The sequence below is a fragment of the Sus scrofa genome, chromosome 10 (genome assembly GCF_000003025.6).
Source record: "Sus scrofa isolate TJ Tabasco breed Duroc chromosome 10, Sscrofa11.1, whole genome shotgun sequence".
In the NCBI taxonomy this organism is placed as follows: domain Eukaryota; kingdom Metazoa; phylum Chordata; class Mammalia; order Artiodactyla; family Suidae; genus Sus; species Sus scrofa.
This window is the reverse complement of record NC_010452.4, coordinates 31,191,562-31,213,371: the sequence shown is the minus strand read 5'-3', so window position 1 is coordinate 31,213,371 and position 21,810 is coordinate 31,191,562. Positions and strand designations below refer to the sequence as shown.

Sequence of the window (21,810 nt, the reverse complement as noted above, 5' to 3'; positions counted from 1 at the left end):
GAACATTCCTGAACATAATCAAAGCCATTTATGAAAAACCCACAGCAAATATAATACTCAATGGAGAAAAACTGAAAGCCTTCTCACTCAAATCTGCAACAAGACAGGGATGCCCACTCTCACCACTGCTCTTCAACATAGCTTTGGAAGTCCTAGCCACAGCAATTACACAAACAAAAGAAAGAAAAGGTATCCATATAGGAAGCGAAGAGATAAAACTGTCACTGTATGCAGACGACATGATACTATACATAGGAAACCCTAAGGACTCAACCCAAAAACTACTTGAACTGATTAATAAATTCAGCAAAGTAGCAGGCTATAAGATTAACATTCAGAAGTCAGTCGCATTTCTGTATACCAACAATGAAATATTAGAAAAGGAATACAAAAATACCTTTTAAAATTGCACCTCACAAAATCAAATACCTCGGAAGACACCTGACCAAGGAGGTAAAGGACTTATATGCTGAGAACTATAAAACTATAATCAAAGAAATCAAAGAAGACGTAAAGAAATGGAAAGATAGTCCATGTTCGTGGATTGGAAAAATCAATATTGTAAAAATGGCCATCCTACCCAAAGCAATCTACAGATTCAATGCAATCCCTATCAAATTACCCATGACATTCTTCATAGAACTAGAACAAACAATCCAAACATTTATATGGAACCACAAAAGACCCAGAATCGCCAAAGCAATCCTGAGAAACAAAAACCAAGCAGGAGGCATCACTCTCCCAGACTTCAAAAAATATTACAAAGCCACAGTCATCAAAACAGCATGGTACTGGTATCAAAACAGACAGTCAGACCAACGGAACAGAATAGAGAACCCGGAAATAAACCCTGACACCTATGGTCAATTAATCTTTGACAAGGGAGGCAAGAACTTAAAATGGGAAAAAGAAAGTCTATTCAGCAAGCATCGCTGGGAAACCTGGACAGCTGCATGCAAAGCAATGAAACTAGAACACACCCTCACACCATGCACAAAAATAAACTCAAAATGGCTGAAAGACTTAAATATAAGACAGGACACCATCAAACTCTAGAAGAGAACACAGGCAAAACACTCTCTGACATCAACATCATGAATATTTTCTCAGGTTAGTCTCCCAAAGCAATAGAAATAAGAGCAAAAATAAATCCATGGGACCTAATCAAACTGAAAAGCTTTTGCACAGCAAACGAAACCCAAAAGGAAACAAAAAGACAACTTACAGAATGGGAGAAAACAATTTCACATGATGCAACTGACAAGGGCTTAATCTCTAGAATATATAAGCAACTTATACAACCCAACAGCAAAAAAGCCAATCACCCAATGGAAAAATGGGCAAAAGACCTGAATAGACTGTTCTCCAAGGAAGATAAACAGATGGCCAACAAGCACATGAAAAAATGCTCAACATCGCTGATTATAAGAGAAATGCAAATCAAAACTACCATGAGATACCACCTCACACCAGTCAGAATGGCCATCAGTAGCAAGTCCACAATAACAAGTGCTGGAGGGGTTGTGGAGAAAAAGGAACCCTCCTGCACTGCTGGTGGGAATGTAAACTGGTACAGCCACTATGGAGAACAGTTTGGAGATACCTTAGAAATCTATACATAAAACTTCCATATGACCCTGCAATCCCACTCTTGAGCATCTATCCGACAAAATTCCTTAAAAAGACACATGCACCCGCATGTTCATTGCAGCACTATTCACAATAGCCAGGACATGGGAACAACCCAAATGTCCATCGACAGATGATTGGATTCGGAAGATGTGGTATATATACACAATGGAATACTACTCAGCCATAAAAAAGAATGACATAATGCCATTTGCAGCAACATGGATGGAACTAGAGACTCTCATACTGAGTGAAATGAGTCAGAAAGACAAAGACAAATACCATATGATATCACTTATAACTGGAATCTAATATCCAGCACAAATGAACATTTCCACAGAAAAGAAAATCATGGACTTGGAGAATAGACTTGTGGCTGCCCAGAGGGAGAGGGAGGAAGTGGGAGGGATACAAAGCTTGGGGTTATTGGATACAACTTGGAATGGATTTATAAGGAGATCCCGCTGAGTAGCATTGAGAACTATGTCTTGATACTGATATTGCAACAGAACAAAGGGTGGGGGGGGAAATGTATACATGTAAGAGGAACTTGGTCCCCATGCTGTACAACAGAAAAAAATTAAAATAGTAAAACAAAAAAAAAGCACTGGACATCAATTTAAATGCCTAATAAGATATAGGCTAAATATATGATAAACTTTTAAAACTGAAAACTCAAATCACTAAAAATGATGATACAGAATCATAAAATAAATCTGTATGATCCCAAAATTGTGATACCTTATGCAAGGAAAAACTTTTGTAAGGACATACACCAAAATATTGTAACTATTACAATGTGAGGTTATGAAAATTTTTTTTTTTTTTTTTTTTTTTTTTTTTTTTTTTTTTTTTTTGCTTTTTAGGGCCACACCTGTGGCACATGGCGTTTCCCAGGCTAGGGGTCAAATCGAAGCTATATCTGCTGGCCTACGCCACAGTCACAGCAACACAGGATCTGAGATGTGTCTGCAACCTACACCACAGCTCACGGCAATAACAGATTTTGAACCCACTGAGTGAGACCAAGGATCGAACACACAACCTCATAGTTCCTAGTCGGATTCGTTTCCACTGTACCACGATGGGAACTCCAGATTATGAAAAAATTTCACTTTATAGTTCAAAATTTTCCTTTCATCAAAACTGTTTTATACTGAGAATATCTCACTGAATAATACGAAATACTATATTAATTTTTAAATGAGAGCACTTAAGTATGAATAGCTGTCATCTTTGAATAGGAAACCCCTTCTAAACATAATAGCAAAGGGAGAAAACAAAAAGGAAAAGATTGACAGATTTAATTTAATCAAAATCTGAAACAGGGAGTTCCTGCTGTGGCGCAGCAGGTTAAGAATCTGGGATTGTCTCTGAGGCAGCACGGGATTGATCCCCAGGCTGGAGAAGTGGGTTAAGGATGTGGCTCAGGTTGCAGCTGTGGCTCAGATTTGACCCCTGGCCTGGGAACTTCAATATGTCACGGGTACAGCCTCAAAAGAAAAAAAAGTAAACAAAATTAAAAGGTGAATGAAAAACTGGAAAAAAATAGTTGCACCCGTATGTTAGGCACTGGACCAATAAAAGTGAAAAAGTGTACAAATCTCAGTAGTAAACAAAGAAATGCTGTATCAACCTGGTATATTTTTGTTTAGCTATAAACATAATTATTTAATGTATAAGTACTACAGTTGACCCTTGAACAACATTAGGGTCAAGGGCACCAACCCTCTGCAAAATCAAAAGTCCACGTTGTACCTTATAGACAGCCTTCTGTATATGTGGTTCCTCCACATCTGCAGACTGAATCAACCTCAACTGAAAAAAATGCACGTTTAAGTAACTCAAGTAGTTCAAACCTGTGTTGTTCAAAGGTCAACATATTGCTTAATGATTTGAAATGCTCACCATCTCTGTATTTAACTGAAAAGTGATCCATATAAATTCCTACATTATTGGGGGGTAAAGTATAAACCCACAGAAAAGTAGGACACAACAAAGTATCAACAGTGGTTTTCTCCAGGTGAATGAGATTAGGGTCAGTTTTTTCTCAATGTATCTGCAAACTGGGGATAATAAAGATATCAATTTCATAGTTCACTGTGAGAAATAAATGAAATAGTCATTTAAAGTACCTATTATAATATCTGGCAAATATATAGTAAGCCCTCAAATATTATTTCTTTACTTCTTCCCAGTAATTTCTAAAATTTCTATAACAAACATTACTGTTTTGTGGGCTGTGCCCTCTTGGCCTGTGGTTCCTGGGCCACAGCAGACCCTGCAGTGACAATACCAGATCCTTAACCTGCTGCACCACAAGAGAACTCCCAAACACACTTTTTAAAACAGAAAATCATATTGTTTTAATGTATACCCATTTGATAAGGTCCTATATTTCATTAAACAATTTTAAAATTATCTCCCAAGTAGATGTTATCCTAAAATGGAGATAAAAAGTTATCTAAGTCTAGGTCCACAAGGGATCTGTAGTCTACTGAAAATGATAGCAAATAAAAATGTGCTGTATGAAATTTGCCTTAAGAAAAACAAAATGCTATGGGATATAGAAAAAGAGGAAAGATCATACCCAGATTTTCTGTGGTTGGTGTTTGGGATTGGGGTAGGGCAATGAGAGAGCTTCACGGTGGAGATGGCATGTGAAATGAAAAAAGCTGGGATGGATCCAGTATTGTGGTAGGAGTGCTCTGCCCTAGCTAGGAGAAAAAATTGGAAAGAGTATAGCTGAAGCTATTTAGTCTGAAGAACAATGCTTTCGATCTTATTTGACAGTGACCCATGTTAAGGAATGTTTTATATTATGACCAGAATGCACATACCTGTGAATGTATGTATATACATTTGTATGTTATGGATATATACATATGTACACAGAAAAAAATTCATAAAATATAAGCAGATGTCACAAACTTACTTTTTTGGTAAGTACTGGTAGCAATCTACTAAACTGATTTGAAGACAAGTTAAATGGGTTGGGACTCTGAGTCTGAAAAGCTTGAGGACTTTAAATGTCAGGTCAAGGACATTTGCACTTGATTCAACAGACACTAAAGCTTAAGGACATGGTGTGTTAGGGGAAGGCTTTCTTTTTAAAAAGTCATCTGTTAGCAGTGTATAAGATAAACTGCTTAGCATTAGAAGGCAGCAGGCAGAAAGACTTATAAGGTTACTGAAATAATACCAGTAAGAGATAATGAGAGCCTATGTCAGAGAAATGTTAATAAGGATGGAAGCAAAGAAAGATCTGAGAAATATTTCAAAGATTAAAAACTCCCAAAACTTGAGAAATAGAAAAGTAGATCAGGATCCATCAGGGTCCATCTTAGATAAAATGATAAAACCAAAAACAGCAATGAGAAAGTCAAGCCAAATGCTTGGTTTGGAGAGTAAATGATGGCCTTGAATTTGGACATAGTGAGTATAAGGTATTCATAGAAGGGGGTGAAATATGCTACAGAGGCAATTAATAAAAAAGACACCCAAAGAACATTAGAGGCAATGCCAGTGAAGCTGCAGAGAAAATTAGGAAGCTTATATCCAGCTGCTAGAAGACAATGCTGATATATATCAAGAGAAACAGATATTTACACACTTTGATGTAATTACTGTATTAAGAATGGCACAAAAACAGCAATACAGATGACAGAACGAAGATAGAAGAAGCAGGCTCCCTGGTTTCAGACTATACTGCAAAACTACAGTCATCAAAATGACACAAAAACAGACACACAGATCAATGGAAAAGGATAGAAAGCCCAGAAATAAAGCCACACACTTATGGTCAATTAATCTATAACAAAGGGGGCAAGAATATACAGTGGAGAAAAGATAGTCTCATCAATAAGTGGTGCTGAGAAAACTGAACAGCTACATGTAAGACAATGAAATTAGAACATTCTCTATACCATACACAAAAATAAACTCAAAATGGATTAAAGATCTAAATGTAAGGCCAGAGATAAAACTCCTAGAGGAAAATACAGGCAGAACGTTCTTTGACCTAAATCACAGCAACATCTTGTTTGATTCACCTCCTAGAATAATGACAACAAAGCAAAAATAAACCAATGGGACCTAATTAAACTTACCAGCTTTTGCACATCAAAGGAAACCATTCAAAAAACAAAAAGACAACTCAAAGAATGGGAGAAAATCTTTTTAAACGATGCAACTGACAAGGGCCTTATCTCCAATTATACAAAAAATTCATACACCCAACAACAAAAACCAACCCAACAGAAAAATGGGCAGAAGACCTAAATAGACATTTCCCAAAAGAAGATACGCAGATGGCCAACAGGCATATGAAAAGATGCTCAACATCACTAATTAGAGAAATGTAAATCAAATGACAATGAGGTACCACCTCACAACGGTCAGAATGGCCATCATTAACAAGTCTACAAATAACAAATGACAGGGAAGGTGCGGAGAAAAGGGAACCCTTCTTCACTGTTGGTGGGAATGTAAACGGGTACAACCACTATGGAAAGCAGTATGGAGGTTCAGAAAACTAAATATAGAACTACCGTATGATCCAGCAATCCCACTCCTGGGCATATATCTGGACAAAACTATAATTCAAAAAGATAAGTGCACCCTTATGCTCACTGCAGCACTATTCACAATAGCTAAGACATGGAAACAACCTAAATGTCCACTGACAGATGAATGGATTAAGATGTGGTACATGTAAATGTATATAATAGAATTCTACTCAGTCATAAGAAAATGAAATAATGTTATTTGCAGCAAGATGGATGCAACTAGAGATTCTGACAGTAAGTGAAGTCAGAACAAGAAAGACAAATAATAACACATGATATCGCTTACATGTGGAATCTAAAATATGGCACAAATAAACCTATCCTCAGAACAGAAACAAACTCACGGACATAGAGTACAGACATGTGGTTGCCAAGGGGGAAGAGGAAGAAAGTGAGATGGATGAGCAGTTTGGGGTTGGAAGATGCAAACTATTACATTTAGAATGGGTAACCAATGAAGTCCTACTATACAGAACAAAGAACTATATCCAATCTCTTGGGATAGAACATGATGGAAGATAGTATGAGAAAAAGAATGTGTGTGTGTATATATATATATACACGTATGTTTGTATATGCATGTATGACTGCGTCACTATGCTGTATAGCAGAAACTGACACAATACTGTAATTCAACTATACTTTAATAAAAAAATTTAAATATATTCCAAGGACATATTCATTTAAAAAATTAAATTTATGAATATATTCAAAGAATATTAAGTGACCAATTCTAAACAACCTAAATACTCAATAATAGGGTAATGACCAAGCAAATTATAGCATGCTGATTTCACAGAACATAACTATGGTTTACATAAGGGGCTATCGAAAACTATATTCCTTATTGTTACAGTTATTTTTAAATACTTAAGCATGTGGCATTTTCCTAAAAAGCACTATTCAAAAATGAAACTATGAGTTCCTTTGTGGCACAGCAGGTTAAGGATCTGGCATTGTCACTACAGTGGCATGTCACTGCTCTGGCTCAGGTATGATTCCTGCCCAGGAACTTCCACATGCTACAGGCACAGCCAAACAAACAAACAAACAAACTAAAACAAAACAAAAAGAAATCAAATGTTAAGATTTGCTGAATTAGGATCAATCTATTTATCACCCTTAAAAATTCTTGGTACATTAATGTACAGTTAAAAAGGATTTTAACCTTTGCAAGAAGAAGGGCTTTCTTTCTCTGAAAAAGGATTGCAAGGGGGAGAGGAAGGCAGTAGATAAAGAGAGTAGAATCTTTTCTTAATGGCCTCAATCTTCCTTTTTTCCCCCACTATACTCGATGATAATGACAAAAATACTAATTTTCTAATTATGAAAAATCTTGAATATGCAAAAGAACATATAAATGAATGACACATGTAAGATAAAAATAACCCAATATACAGATTATGTGAACACTACCAATGCTTTCGCATTCCCCCACATGCCTCTCCCCAGTCATATCCCTTTCCCCTGTCCTCAGGATAGCCACTATTTTGAATTCTGTGTTTGTCATTCTCTTCCTTTTTTAGTTCTTTACAACATATAGATGTGTTCCTGAGTATTATATTAAATATTTTGTTTTTTGAAATTTATATAATGGTGGTGCAGCAGAAAAGAATCTGACTAGGAACCATGAGGTTGTGGGTTTGATCCCTGGCCTCACTCAGTGGGTTAAGGATCTGGTGTTGCCATGAACTTGGTGTAGGTTGCAGATGCAGCTGGGATCCCACGTTGCTGTAGCTCTGGTGCAGGCTGGCACTTGGAGCTCCAATTTGACCCGTAGCCTGGGAATTTCCATATGCCTCGGGTCCTGCCCTAAAAAGCAAAAAAAAAAGAAAGAAAGAAATTTATATATGTGGCATCAAACTATTAATACATAATGACTGGCTGTTTTCATTTAAGTCTTTTTATATTCATTCATGTTGCTATGTATTGCTGTAGCTCCTTCATTTTTCCCACTGATTTTGTTGTCATAAACAACAGAGTTTGGCACATTCTTCTTGTTTAATCTAAGGTAGAATTTCTAGAACATAGTCTCCCCATCATCTTCAACTTTCAAAGTTAATGCCAAAGTGTTCTCCAACGAGTTCCCATTGTGCCTCAGCAGAAACAAATCTGACTAGTATCCATGAGGATGCAGGTTCGATCCCTGGCCTCACTTGGTGGGTTAATGATCCAGTGTTCCTGTAAGCTGTGGTGTAGGTCGCAGATGTGGCTTAGATCTGGCGTTGCTATGGCTGTGGCATAGGCCAGCAGCTATAGCTCTGATTCGACCCCCAGCCTGGGAACCTCCATATGGTGTGGGTGTAGCCCTAAAAGGACAAAAAACAAGTGTTCTCCAAAATGTTTATACCAATTTACATTACCACTAGTAGTATGTTACTGCTGTTCTACATCATTACCAATACTGTGTATTGTCTGATTCCTATCACTAGTTTTTACCTTCTTTCAGTTTTTCCTAGGCACTGCAGTGAAATTAATATTACCATATAAAACTTTGTTCTCTGCTCAAAAACTTTCAAAAATTCTGTATCTCCTGACTAATATCATAAGCGGGCTTTAAAGTCCTCCACCATCCTTCCAAACCCATTTTGTCAAACTTATATTATGCTCCTCTATGAATCTTATCTTAATTAAACTGGTTTATACTTCACTGTCTCCATTCTTTTACTCTTGGCATTCCAGTTTCTTCTCCCTCACCTCTGCATGTTCAAATTCTACTGTCCCTTAAATTCCAATTCAAAGGCTATTTTCTCCTAAGAAAGCCATCTCTGATCTCTATTCCTTTTAATTACCTTTTTTGGACTTAACACCTTCTACCTTATACAAAAACAATTACCCATTAAATGCATGCTGTGTACACCATGCTCTACTAAACATTTTATTTTTTATTTTCATTAATCAAATATATTTAAAAATTTTTATTATAGTTGATTTACAATGTTCTGTCAATTTCTGCTATATAGCAATATGACCCAGTTATACATATACATATATACATTATTTTTTTCACATTCCCCTCCATAGTATTCCATCACAAGTGATTAGATATAGTTCCCGGGTGCTAAACATTTTACATCATAGTTGCTAATTTTCCTAATAACAGTGCATGAAACACAGGTAATTTCATTCCAATGTAACACAGCTGATAAGCTGCAGAGCTATATTTTGTGTTATTAAGTTTGTTTGATTTTAAGACTATTCTCTTTCTATTATACTGCACTGTCACTTTGGTTTTATTATATCATTAATATTATGTAATGATTTAACTAAACTTATGTGTACCTATCTTTGCTCTACAAAGGATTTGAAATACCTAATTATTTGCTCAAGTATATTAATATCATTCTTCCTATCAAACAATAATCTGAGATGGCTTAAAAATAAGATATGAAAGACAAAGGGGAAAATCATAATCAATGAAAAAGAGGAACAAATATGCTAACTACATGTGTTAACATGGTTGCTTGAAATGTACATAAAATTTGACAGGGAAGACAGGAACACACTACATTTAATTCAATGCCAGAAAGGAAGAAGCTCACAAGTACCTCAGGGCAAGTAAGGATTTCCCATACTAAGCTGAAAATATATTTTCATGTGGTATAGTGTTTTTATAAAGCAATATTATTGCTGCATTGGAGTAAGAAGTTATTTAAGAGTCTGGCTTTTCTGCGTCCTATAAAACGCAACACAGTAAGTGTTTAATTTGTTTAATGGTTGAGTTTATCAGAGGAAACAAAAAAGGAATGTCCAATGAAGAGAGTAAAAGGATGGAAAATGGCTTTTGAATTTGGAATAGCCATTGTAAGGAATTTATTATAGTCAGAAAGAGATGAATTAAAGGACCATTAAGTAAAAATGAAGATATGGCAAAAGTTATACAGCACTGATTTTTCAGAAGAGAAATGAGCACTGTTTTAAAAAATATATTGTCCAGCAATATCTGGCTGCCCAGAAATTAAATTACAATAAAGAAGGTAGACTTTGTACTGAAAAAGAGAGCTGATGCTGCCTACCGGCAAGGAGGCAATACCAGAAAATCAAGGCGATGAGCGGCAAGCTATCATGGAGATGTTACTGAAATTACATATTACAAGCTTCAGACTGGGAGAACAATTTATTGATGGACTGGAGGTCAATATAAGGTAAAGAACGGATTCACAGAGAAAGGAAAAGACAAGACTGGTGGATGTGGTGAGAAAAATAAATGCAGACTTAGAGGTCTCTATATGATCTTTTCTGTATTTTTCCAAACAGTATTTTAAAAACATGAATACCACTCTTAGCTTGTAAGTCTTACAAAAACAGACTGCTGACCAGCCAAAGTTTACAAATCCTGGTCTGCAGAATAAAATTCTAACTACTTAATTTCACATAAAAAGACTTTTACAATCTAAATCAAATCTATTTATCTAGTCGTGTTTTTCCCACACTCACTTAAATCTCTACTTCTTAGAGACAGAATTTTTCCATTTCCTGGATATTCAGTCTAAGGCTTTTCATTCTTCTGGGCCATCAAGTCTTGCAGCTCCCTTAGGTTTTCTTCATTTCTCAGCTTATATAGTTATTCACCACCAAAAATCCATTCCAAATGCCTCTTCTTTATATACCTTTCCCAATTCACCCAAAGAGTGACCAAGTATCTTTTCCATTCAATACTTCTCTTTGGAGTTCCTGTTGTGACTCAGCAGGTTAAGAACCCAACATAGTGTCTGTGAGGATGCAGGTTTGATCCCTGGCCTCTCTCACTGGGTTAAGGATCCAGAGTTGCTGCAAGCCGCAGCACAAGTCACAGATCCCGTGCTGCTGTGGCACAAGCCAGCAGCTGTGGCTCCTCTTTGACCCCAGCCTGGTAACTTCCACGTGCCACAGAAAACAAGAAAACCTTTCTTTGATTGTTCACCTCTCTTAAAGCTGTCATCATGGTGAATGACGACTCTCTTTCTAGGACTACCTCCTCCTACCCCCTGCTCTGAATGTTTAAGACAAGGCCAGTCTTATCTATCTTGGTTTTCTCAGTCCCCTCTACATGGGTGCCTAACAATACCTAGCATTCTAGCACATGCTCAATATACATTCACCACTAATGAAGTACTTCATATTTTAATATAAACATATGTGTTAATAATGACTAGTATCCTAAAACTGTAAATTTACACAATCATAATTGGAATCCATTGGTTACATTTTTTAAAAAATAATTTCACTGTGATTTTAAGAGAATTTTCCATTTTACATGCCTGGTTGTGTTCATGAGCTGTGCAATTATCTGTTCCATTATATTCTGTAAGCTGTTCTCTTCTTTTTTCTCTAATAAGAATTTTATGAACATCATCTTCCAGTGTATTGAAGAATCCTCCATCATGTGATAAAGTCTGAGAAGAACTCAATTCCTGTCAAAAATGAATTAAGATTTACAATAGTGCATGCATTTAATAAATCTAGTCAGCCACTAGGATAAAGAATAAAAGAAATAACTAAGAGACAATCAACCTTCTGATTTTTTTCTGTCTCCAGAAGATAACCAGTAAATTTGCACATGTTCTTTTCTTCATATTTTTGAGCTGGGTATTGTTTGATTTTAAAATTATTTTTTATCCATATATAATTGACCCATTTACTTTGCATAATTCAATGGTTTTTAATATATTCACAGAGTTGTACAACCATAACCCTTTCATAAAGTTTTTGTCAGCCCAAAAAGAAACCCAGAACCTATTCATGCACATCCCCCACTCCCTCCAAGAACTTCCCTCAGCTGTTACCAAGGCAGCACTAATCTACTGTTTGTCTGGATAGAATTGGCTATTCTGGACATCTGATATAAATGGAATCATATAACATATGATCTTTTGTGACTGAATCTTTCACTTAGCAAAATGTTTTCAAGGCTCATCTATACCATAGCATGTATCAGCACTTCATTCCTTATTGCCAAATAATATCCCATTGATGGACACAACATAATAATTTCTCCATTCATCAGCTGATGGACATTTGGGTTGTTCTACTTGTTGGATATTATGAATAATGCTGCTACAAACATTAATGCACAAGTTTTTATTTTATTTGTCTTTTGTCTTTTTAGGGCCCCCACCTGCGGCATATGGAGGTTCCCAGGCTAGGGGTCAAATCGGAGCTATGGCTGCTGGCCTACACCACAGCCACAGTAACATGGGATCCAAGCTATGTCTGTGACCTACACCACAGCTCACGGCAACACCAGATCCTTAACCCACTGAGTGAGGCCAGGGATCGAACTCGCAACCTCATGGCTACTAGTCGGGTTCATTAACCATTGAGCCATGATGGGAACTCCTTTTTTATTTTATTATTATTATTTTTTTTCATGCACAAGTTTTTGTGTGGATATGTTTTCAGTTCTCTTGGGCATATACCTGGAAATAGAACTGCTAGGACATACGGCAACTCTCTATGTACCCTTTTGAAAAGTCCCCAAGTAGTTTTCCAAAGTAGTCCTGCTATTTTACAATCCTATCGAAGTATCAATACATGAGGCATATAATTTCTCTACATTCTTATCAATACTTGTTATTATGTATCTTTTTTATTACAACCATCCCAAAGGTTGTAAAGTTGGTATGAAGGAAATCACTGTGGTTTTGAATTGCATTTCCCTGATGGCTAAGCATCTTTTCATGTGCTTATTGGATATCTGCATATCTTTTTTGCAAAAAAGTTTCTTCAGATCCTTTGTCCAATTTTTACTTGGGTTACTTTTTATTTTTTGAATTGTAGGCATTCTTTATACATTCTAGAAACAAGCTTCTTGTCAAATACATGATTTGCAAGTATTTCCCCCCATTCTGTGGGTTGTCTTTACATGTTCTTGATGATGTCCTTTGTATCAGGAAAGTTTTGATTTTGACGAAGTCCAATTTATCCAAGAAATCACCACCTAACTCAGGGTCATGAAGATTTACTCCTATATTTTCTTCTTTTGTTTTTTTGTCTTTTCTAGGGCCGCACCTGGGGCATATGAAGGTTCCCAGGCTAGGGGAACAATCAGAGCTGTAGCTGCTGGCCTACACCAGAACCACAGCATTGTGGGATCTGAGCCGTATCTGTGACCTACACCACAGCTCACGGCAATGCCAGATCCTTAGCCTGCTGTGCAAGGACAGGGATCTGAACTCTCAACCTCATAGTTCCTAGTCGGATTCACTAGCCACGGAGCCATGATGGGAACTCCCTATATTTTCTTCTAAGATTTTATAGTTTTAGCTTTTACATTGAAATCTATAATCCATTTTGAGTTATTTCTGTGCATATGATATGAAGAATGGATCCAAATTCATTTGTTTGCATTTGGATATCTAGCATCATTTGTTAAGATTATTCTTTTCCCACTGAATTGTCTTGGCACCCTTGTCTGAAATCAAGTGAACATAAATGTAAGGGCTTCTTTCTGGACTCTTAATTTTATTCTGTCAACCTATATGTCTACCCTTATGAGATGCGACACTGCCTTAACTACTGTAGCCTTATATACTTAATCACTTACAGCACATTTTAAAATAATTTTTAGGAGTTCCCATTGTGGCTCAGTGGTTAACGAACCTGACTAGCATGCATGAGGAATGGATTTGATCCCTGGCCTTGCTCAGTGGGTCGAGGATCAGGCGTTGCCATGACCTGTGGTGTAGGTCACAGACGCATGGCTCAGATCTGGCGTTGCTATGGCTGTGGTGTAGGCCGGCAGCCCTAGCTCCGATTGGACCCCTAGCCTGGGAACCTCCATATGCCACAAGTGGGGCCCTGAAAAAGACAAAGTAAAATAAAATTTTTACATCAGTTTTACAGACCAATGATAAAGACTTTATCACAATCTATTCAATTATGTAAAATTAGGGATTTTTATATGTTCTCCAAGGAAAGTATCATTTCCTTTCCAACTTCCTGTTATAAGAAACAGACAAAAAAATGTTCCCCTCACTATCATTGGTTTTACCTATGTTCCTATCCTTGAGCTTTATTTAATATCCCAATTTTACCCATTTCAACTGTATTTGTGAGCAAATGACCCAACTGTTCATCCTTTCCTTTTACATTACCTTAGAAAGTGTTTGAAATTTAAAAAAAATTATATATCAGTGCTTAACAAGCAAATGGCTTCTTTTTTTTTTTTTTTTTTTTTTTTTGCTTTTCAGGGCTGCACCCATGGCATATGGAAGTCCCAGGCTAGAAGTCGAATCAGAACTACAGCTGCCAGCCTGCACCACAGCCACAGCCAGAGCAAAACAGGATCTGAGCCACATCTGCAACCTACCACAGCTCAGGCAACACTGTACCTTAACCCACTGAGCCAGGCCAGGGATCAAAACCACATCCTCTTGAACACTAGTCAGATTTGTCTCTGCTGCGCCACAATGGGAACTCCACGAATGACATTTAAAATGTTTGTACAGGAGTTCCCGTCGTGGCGCAGTGGTTAACAAATCCAACTAGGAACCATGAGGTTGCGGGTTCGGTCCCTGCCCTTACTCAGTGGGCTAACGATCCGGCGTTGCCGTGAGCTGTGGTGTAGATTGCAGACGCGGCTCGGATCCCGCGTTGCTGTGGCTCTGGCGTAGGCCAGTGGCTACAGCTCTGATTCAACCCCTAGCCTGGGAACCTCCATATGCCACGGGAGCGGCCCAAGAAATAGCAACAACAACAACAACAAAAGACAAAAGACAAAAGACAAAAAAATAAAAAAATAAAAAAAAATAAAATGTTTGTACAGTACTTTATATTTTGAAAATCATTTACAGAAATATCCCTTAATTTAAATCTCATTAACACTATAAGAAATTGATATAGCAAGAATTATTTCCCTACAAAGTAATCAAAAAACAAAAAAGTTAAATATCTTTCCCACGAGTCATTCTACCTGTCTTCAGCTTCATAAAATACTTCCAGGATATTCTGGTAAGATTTAATTTTAAAGCAATAAATATAGCAATGCTTAAAATACTGCTGTGTTTCTACAGAAAGTATAGCAAGAAGACGGCAACTAATCAGCCTCTGGATTTTACCTTTTTTTGGCTTTTTTTTTTTTCCTGCTTTATAAGGCCACACTAGTGGCATATGGATGTTTCCAGGCTAGATGTCAAATCAGAGCTGCAGCTACTGGTCTACACCACAGCCACAGCAACACCAGATCCAAGCTGCATCTGACCTACACCACAGCTCACAGCAATGCTGGATCCTTAACCCTCTGAGCAAGGCCGGGGATTAAACCCGAGCCTCATGGATACGAATCAGGTTTGTTACCACTAGGCCCTAACAGGAACTCCAGAATTTTACTTTATTGAAGACTGCAGTTCCAGCCAATGCTTTCTGTTTTTCTGATGGCTGCTACCATTATCAGCAAGCCTATCCCAAAGGGTACCCGGTCCTTGATTTTTTTTTTTTTTTTTTTTTTTTTTTTTTTTTTTTTTTTTTAGTGAGCCATCTGGTTTCTTTTCAGCCTAAGGATGGAACTTTTCAAAAGATACCTTACTAGGAAACTATAGGGAAATGAAACAAAAATAAATCAGCCACACACTTCAAGAGAAAAAAGACAAAAATGTGGCAAATATAAGAACACAGATTCTTTAATAAGTCTAGCCAATTCAATTTCAATTTAACTAAATTTTTGAGCACCTATTATATGCCAAGCATATAATGAAAAAGACAGTATGGTATTTGCGTGGAATAGAGCTTTATAGGTCATTGGAATATAAAATTCAGAGTCTAGACATAAACCTTCACATTTATGGTCAGTTTATTTTTTTTATGAAGGTGTCAAGGTACTTCATTAAAGAAAAAAAGTTGTGATGGGAAAACTGGACATAAACATGCCAAAAAGTGAATCTGACTCCTCATACTACACACAAAAATTAAATTAGATCACAGAGAAGATTCTGTGAAGATGGCAGAGGAAGAAGCACTAAGAAGGTATCTCCTCACCTAGACAACAGTTAAACTGGATTTAACTAATTGGGGATTTTAAAGTTTATCAAAGGCTTACAACTTTCAGGGAAACACTTGGATAGTAAACTGCAGTATATTTTGTCCATTTCAGCTCTTAGCACATTGCCAACTACACATCTCCCACCCTCAACCATGTGATAGGCAGCTGTGTGCACGCTGGAGTACCTTGTTCACAGCTTATGGGAGCCAGGCTGGGCAGATAGGACCCTGTCTTCCAAATAATGAGGATCTGTGCTATGACTCACTGACTGCCGCTTCTAATCACAGAAGGACAGACCAAGAGAAAAAGAGGCTGGCAGCCATTGTTGCTGCACTTCCCCTCACTGTTGCAAGCCCCTCCCGTTCCAGCTGACATGCCTTCCAGTGGATATAAAAAGCTGGTGCCCTTTCTCCCCACTTCACCTTTTTTTGCTTTTCCACTTTTGAGAGCCAGTCTTTAAAAACTAGCACATTCTGGAGTTCCTGTTGTGGCTCAGTAGGTTAAGAACCCGACTAGTATCCATGAGGATACAGGTTCAATCCCTGGCCTTACTCAGTGGGTTGAGGATCTGGCATTGCTGCAAGCTGTGACACAGGTCACAGATGTGGCTTGGATCCCACATTGCTGTGGTTGTGGCAGCTGCAGCTCTAATTTGACCCTAGCCTGGGAGCTTCCATATGCCACAGGTGTGGCCCTAAAAAGAAAAAGGAAAACAAACAAACAAAAAAAAAAACCTAGCGTATTCAAAAGTAACTGCCTACAAAGGGAAAATGAGAAAGTGCTGTGAATGCCAAAGGAAAGGCTCAGAAAAGACCTAAGACATTACATTTACATGTCATGTTGGTTGTTGAAACAGAGTCTGCAACAATTTAAAAGAAAAATAGTAATAAAAACACCAATCTCTGAGGAAGGAGGAGAATCTGATTTCCAGAATTACCACTTTACTAGATTCATACATCTCATATTCAACAAAAATCACAAGGCATACAAAACCCAGAAAAGTATAACCCACTGAAAGGAAAAAAATCAATAGAATCTGTTCCTGAAAAAGATTTATTTATGGTAGTTATGTGAGATAAAGCCTGTAAAACAACTGTCTCAAAGATGCTCAAAGAGGAGTTTCCATAATGGCTCAGTGGTAATGAACCCAGCTAGTATCCACGAGGACATGGGTTTGATCCCTGGCCTCATTCAGTGGGTTAAGGATCCAGTATTGCCGTGAGCTGTGGTGTAGGTTGCAGACTTGGCTCAGATGTCGTGTTGCTGTGGCTATGGTGTAGGCTGGCAGCCATAGCTCCAATTCAACTCCTAGCCTGAGAACTTCCAAATGCCATGGGTGAAGCCCTAAATAAAAAATTTTTTAAAAATTAAAAAAAAAGATGCTCAAATAAGTAAAGGAAGATGTGCAGAAAAATCAAGAAAACAATGTGTCAACAAAATGGAAATGTGAATAGAGATAAAAATTTGAAAAGACACCAAAAGGAAATCCTGAACTAAAAAGGTACAATAACTGAAATAACACATTCACTAGAGAGATTCAAAGGCAGCAGAATATATATTCTTTTCGCATGGAACATTTTTAAGGAGAGATCACATACTAGGCCACAAAACTAGCCTCGGTAAATTTAAGAAAATGGGTCTAATCCCTGGCCTCATTCAGTGGGTTAAGGATCTGGCTTGAAATCATATCAAGCATCTCTTCCAACCACAATGCTATGACACTAGAAGTCAAATACAGGGGAAAAAATTGCAAAAAACACAAACATGTGGAGACTGAACAATATGCTACTAAACAGCCAATGGACTGCTGAAGAAATCAAAGAGGAAATAAAAAAAAATACCTAGAGGAGTTCTGTCGTGGCACAGCAGAAACAAATCTGACCGGGAACCCTGAGATTGTGGGTTTGATCCCTGGCCTTGCCCAGTGGTTAAGGATCCAGCATTGCCATGAGCTGTGGTGTAGGTTGGAAGCTGTAGCTCCAATTAAACCCCTAGCCTGGGAATCTCCATATGCCATGGGTGTGACCCTAAAAAGTGAATAAAATAAAATAAAATAAAATCCCAGAGACAAATGAAAATAAAAAAACAGTCAAAAACCCATTGGATGCAGCAAAAGCAGTTCTAAGAGGGAAGTTGATAGCAATAAAAGCTTACCTCAAGAAAACAATAAAAATCTCAAATAAACAACCTATCCTTACATCTAGAACAACTAGGCATAGAATAACAAAGAAAACCCAAAATTAAAAGAGCAATGAAACTAAAAGCTGGTTCTTTGAAAAGATAAACAAAAGAAATAAACTTTTAGCCAGATTCATCAAGTAAAAAAAAAGGGGAGAGGGCCCAAATCAATAAAATCATAAATGAAAAAGAAGTTACAACCAATACCAAAGACATACAAAGGATCATAAGAGACTATTACAAGCAATTATATGCAAATAAAATGGACAACCCAGAAGAAATGGACAAATTCTTAGAAAGGTACAATATCCCAAGACTGAACCAAAAAGAAATAGAAAATATTAACAGAACAATGCCCAGTACTAAAAATCTCCTAACAAGTAAAAGTCCAGGAACAGACGGCTTCACAGGTGAATTCTGCCAAACATTTAGAGAAGAGCTAAATATCTATCCTTCTGAAACTACTGCCAAAAAAGTGCAGAGAAAGGAACATTTCTGAACTCGTTCTATGAGGCCACGATCACCCTGATACCAAAACCAGACAAAAATATCACAAAAAAAGAAATTTACAGGACAATATCACTGATGAATATAGATGCAAAAATCCTAAACAAAATACTAGCAAATCTACTACAACAATACATTAAAAGAATCATATACCACGATCAAATGGGACTTATCCCAGGGATGCAAGGATTTTTTACTATCTGTAAATCAGTCAGTGTGAAAAAATAATTAACAAAATTGAGGAATAAAAACCATCTGATCATCTCAATGGATGCAGAAAAGCTTTGCTAAAATTAAAAATCCATTTATGATTTTTTAAAAAAACTCTCCAGGAACCTACCTCAACATAATAAAGGCCCTGTATGACAAACCCACAGCTAACATCATACTCAAATGGTGAAAATCTTAAAGCATTCCCCCTAAGATCAAGAACAAGAAAAAAATGCCCACTCTCACCACTTTTCTTCAACATAGAAAAGTGGCAGTCCTAGCCAGAGCAATCAAAGAAGAAAAAGAAATAAAAAGAATCCAAATTGAAAAGGAAGAAGTAAAACTATATGATACTAAACACAGAAAATCCTAAAGACACCACCAAAAACTATGAGAGCTCATCAATGAATTTGGTAAAGCTGCAGGATACAAAATTAATACGCAGAAATCTGTTGCATTTCTATACACTTAACACTATTTCAGAAAGAGAAATTAAGGAAATAATCCCATTTACTATCACATCAAAAAGAATAAGATACCTAGGAATAAATCTACCTAAGAAGGCAAAAGACTGCTACTTCAAAAACTATTAGATGCTGATGAAAGAAATTGAAGGTAACACAGATGGAAAGATATACTGTGTTCTTTGACTGTAAGAATCAATATTGTCAAAATGAACATACTACCCAAGGCAACCTATAAATTTAATGCAATACCTATCAAATTACCAATGACATTTCCCACAGAACTAGAACAAAATTTTTTTTCATTTGTATGGAAACACAAAAGACCCTGAATAACCAAAACAATCGTGGAGCTAGAAGAATCAGACTCCTTGACTTCAGACTATACTCCAAAACTGCAGTCATAAAAATATATGGTATGACACAAAAATAGAAACACAGATGAATGAAAAAAGATAGTAAGCCCAGAAATAGAGCCACACACTTATGGTGAATTAATCTACAACAAAGGGGGCAAGAACATAGAATGGACAAAAGACAGTCTCTTCAATATGTAGTGCTGGGAAAACTGGACAGCTATATGTAAAAGAATGAAATTAGAACATTCTCTGAAAGCATATACAAAAATAGATTCAAAATGGATTAAAGACCTAAATGTAAGACTGGATACTATAAAACTCTGAGAGGAAAACACAGGCAGAACACTCAGTGACAGAAAGCACAGCAATATTTTTCGGACCTGTCTCTTAGAGTAATGGAAGCAAAAGCAAACAAATTGGACCTAATTAAACTTAAACACTTTTGTACAGGTAAACCATACACAAAACCAAAAGACAACCTACAGAATAGGAAGAAATATCTGCAAACAACAAGACTGACAAGAGACTAATTTCCAGAATTTATAAACACCTCATACAGCTCGCTCTCGCGCGCGCGCACGCGTGCTCTCTCTCGCTCTCTCGCTCTCTCTCTCTCTATATATATATATAAAAAACCTAACAATAAAACCTAATAAAAAAATTGGCAGAAGATGTAAATAGATGTTTATCCAAAGAAGACATACACACAGGGAATAGGCACATGAAAAGCTGCTCAACATCACTAATTATTAGAAAAATGCAAATCAAAACTACAGTTAAGATATAATCTCACACCAGTAAGAATGCCCATCATCAAAAAATAATAAATGCTCCCACAGTGTTGGTGGGAATGTAAATTGGTAGAGCTACTATGGAGAACAGTATGGAGGTTCCTCAAAAACCTAAAAATAAAGTTCCATATGATCCACCAATCCCACTCCTGAGCATATATCTGGAAAAAAACAAAAACTTTAATTTGAAAATAGACATGCACCCTGATGTTCACAGCACCATTTACAATATCCAAGACATGGAGGCAACCTAAATATTCATTGACAAATGATGGATAAAGAAGATGTGGAATATAGACACAATGGAATATTAAATTAAGCCATAAAAAAGAATGAAATAATGCTCTTTGCAGCAACATGGATGGGCCCAAAAATAATCATACTAAGTACCTTAGACAGAGAAAGACAAATATGGTATGTATCACTTATATGTGGAATTTAAGACAAAAGATACAGATGAACTTATTTACAAAAGAGGAAAAGACTCATAGAAAACAAATTTATGGTTACCAAAAGGAAAGGGGGGTAAGGGAAGGAGGGATAAATTAGGAATTTGGGATTAACAGATACACACTACTATATAAAAAGAGAAAATAAAAAAAACAAGGACCTGCTGTATAGCACAGGGAACAATATTCGATATCTTATAATAATCTATAATGGAAAATAATCTGAAAAAGAAAAAAATACATTATGTATAACTGAATCATTTTGCTGTATACCTGAAACATTATAAATCAACTCTATTTCAACTAGAAAAAGCTGAAAGGGGTAGTGAGAGCAACATAAAGGAAAAATTTTGTATGTTATTCAAGTTAAGCTGGTATAAATTCAAATTAATGTTATAAATTTAGAATGTTAAATGTAATCCCCATGGGAATCACAAAGAAAGTATCTGGAGAATATATGCAAAGAAAATAGTAAAGGAATTGATATTTCACTATAAAAAGCAATTAAACACAAAATAAGATACTAATGCAGGAAATAAGAGACCAAAAAACCTATAAGGCATATAAAAATAGCACAATAACAAAATTAAGCCTCTGCTTGTATCATGCTGCTTGTACTATGCTAAGTGAAATGAGTCAGGCAGAGAAAAACAAATACCATATGATTTCACTTATCCGTGGAATCTAAAAAACGAAA

The 21,810-nt window shown here is 36.6% G+C and overlaps 1 protein-coding gene across 4 annotated transcripts in view; it reads right to left on the bottom strand.

Moving 5' to 3' along the window:
• GKAP1 (G kinase anchoring protein 1) overlaps positions 1-21,810 on the bottom strand; it is an 89,169-nt gene that overhangs the window by 17,596 nt on the left and 49,763 nt on the right. For 3 of the 4 annotated variants that reach the window (XM_005668028.2, XM_013980150.2, XM_013980149.2), the window contains one exon: positions 11,438-11,590. The exons of the other annotated variant lie outside the window; for it this stretch is intronic. In XM_005668028.2, coding sequence (XP_005668085.1) covers positions 11,438-11,590 — 153 coding nt within the window. The remainder of the gene's footprint in view (positions 1-11,437; positions 11,591-21,810) is intronic. 4 annotated transcript variants of the gene reach the window in all.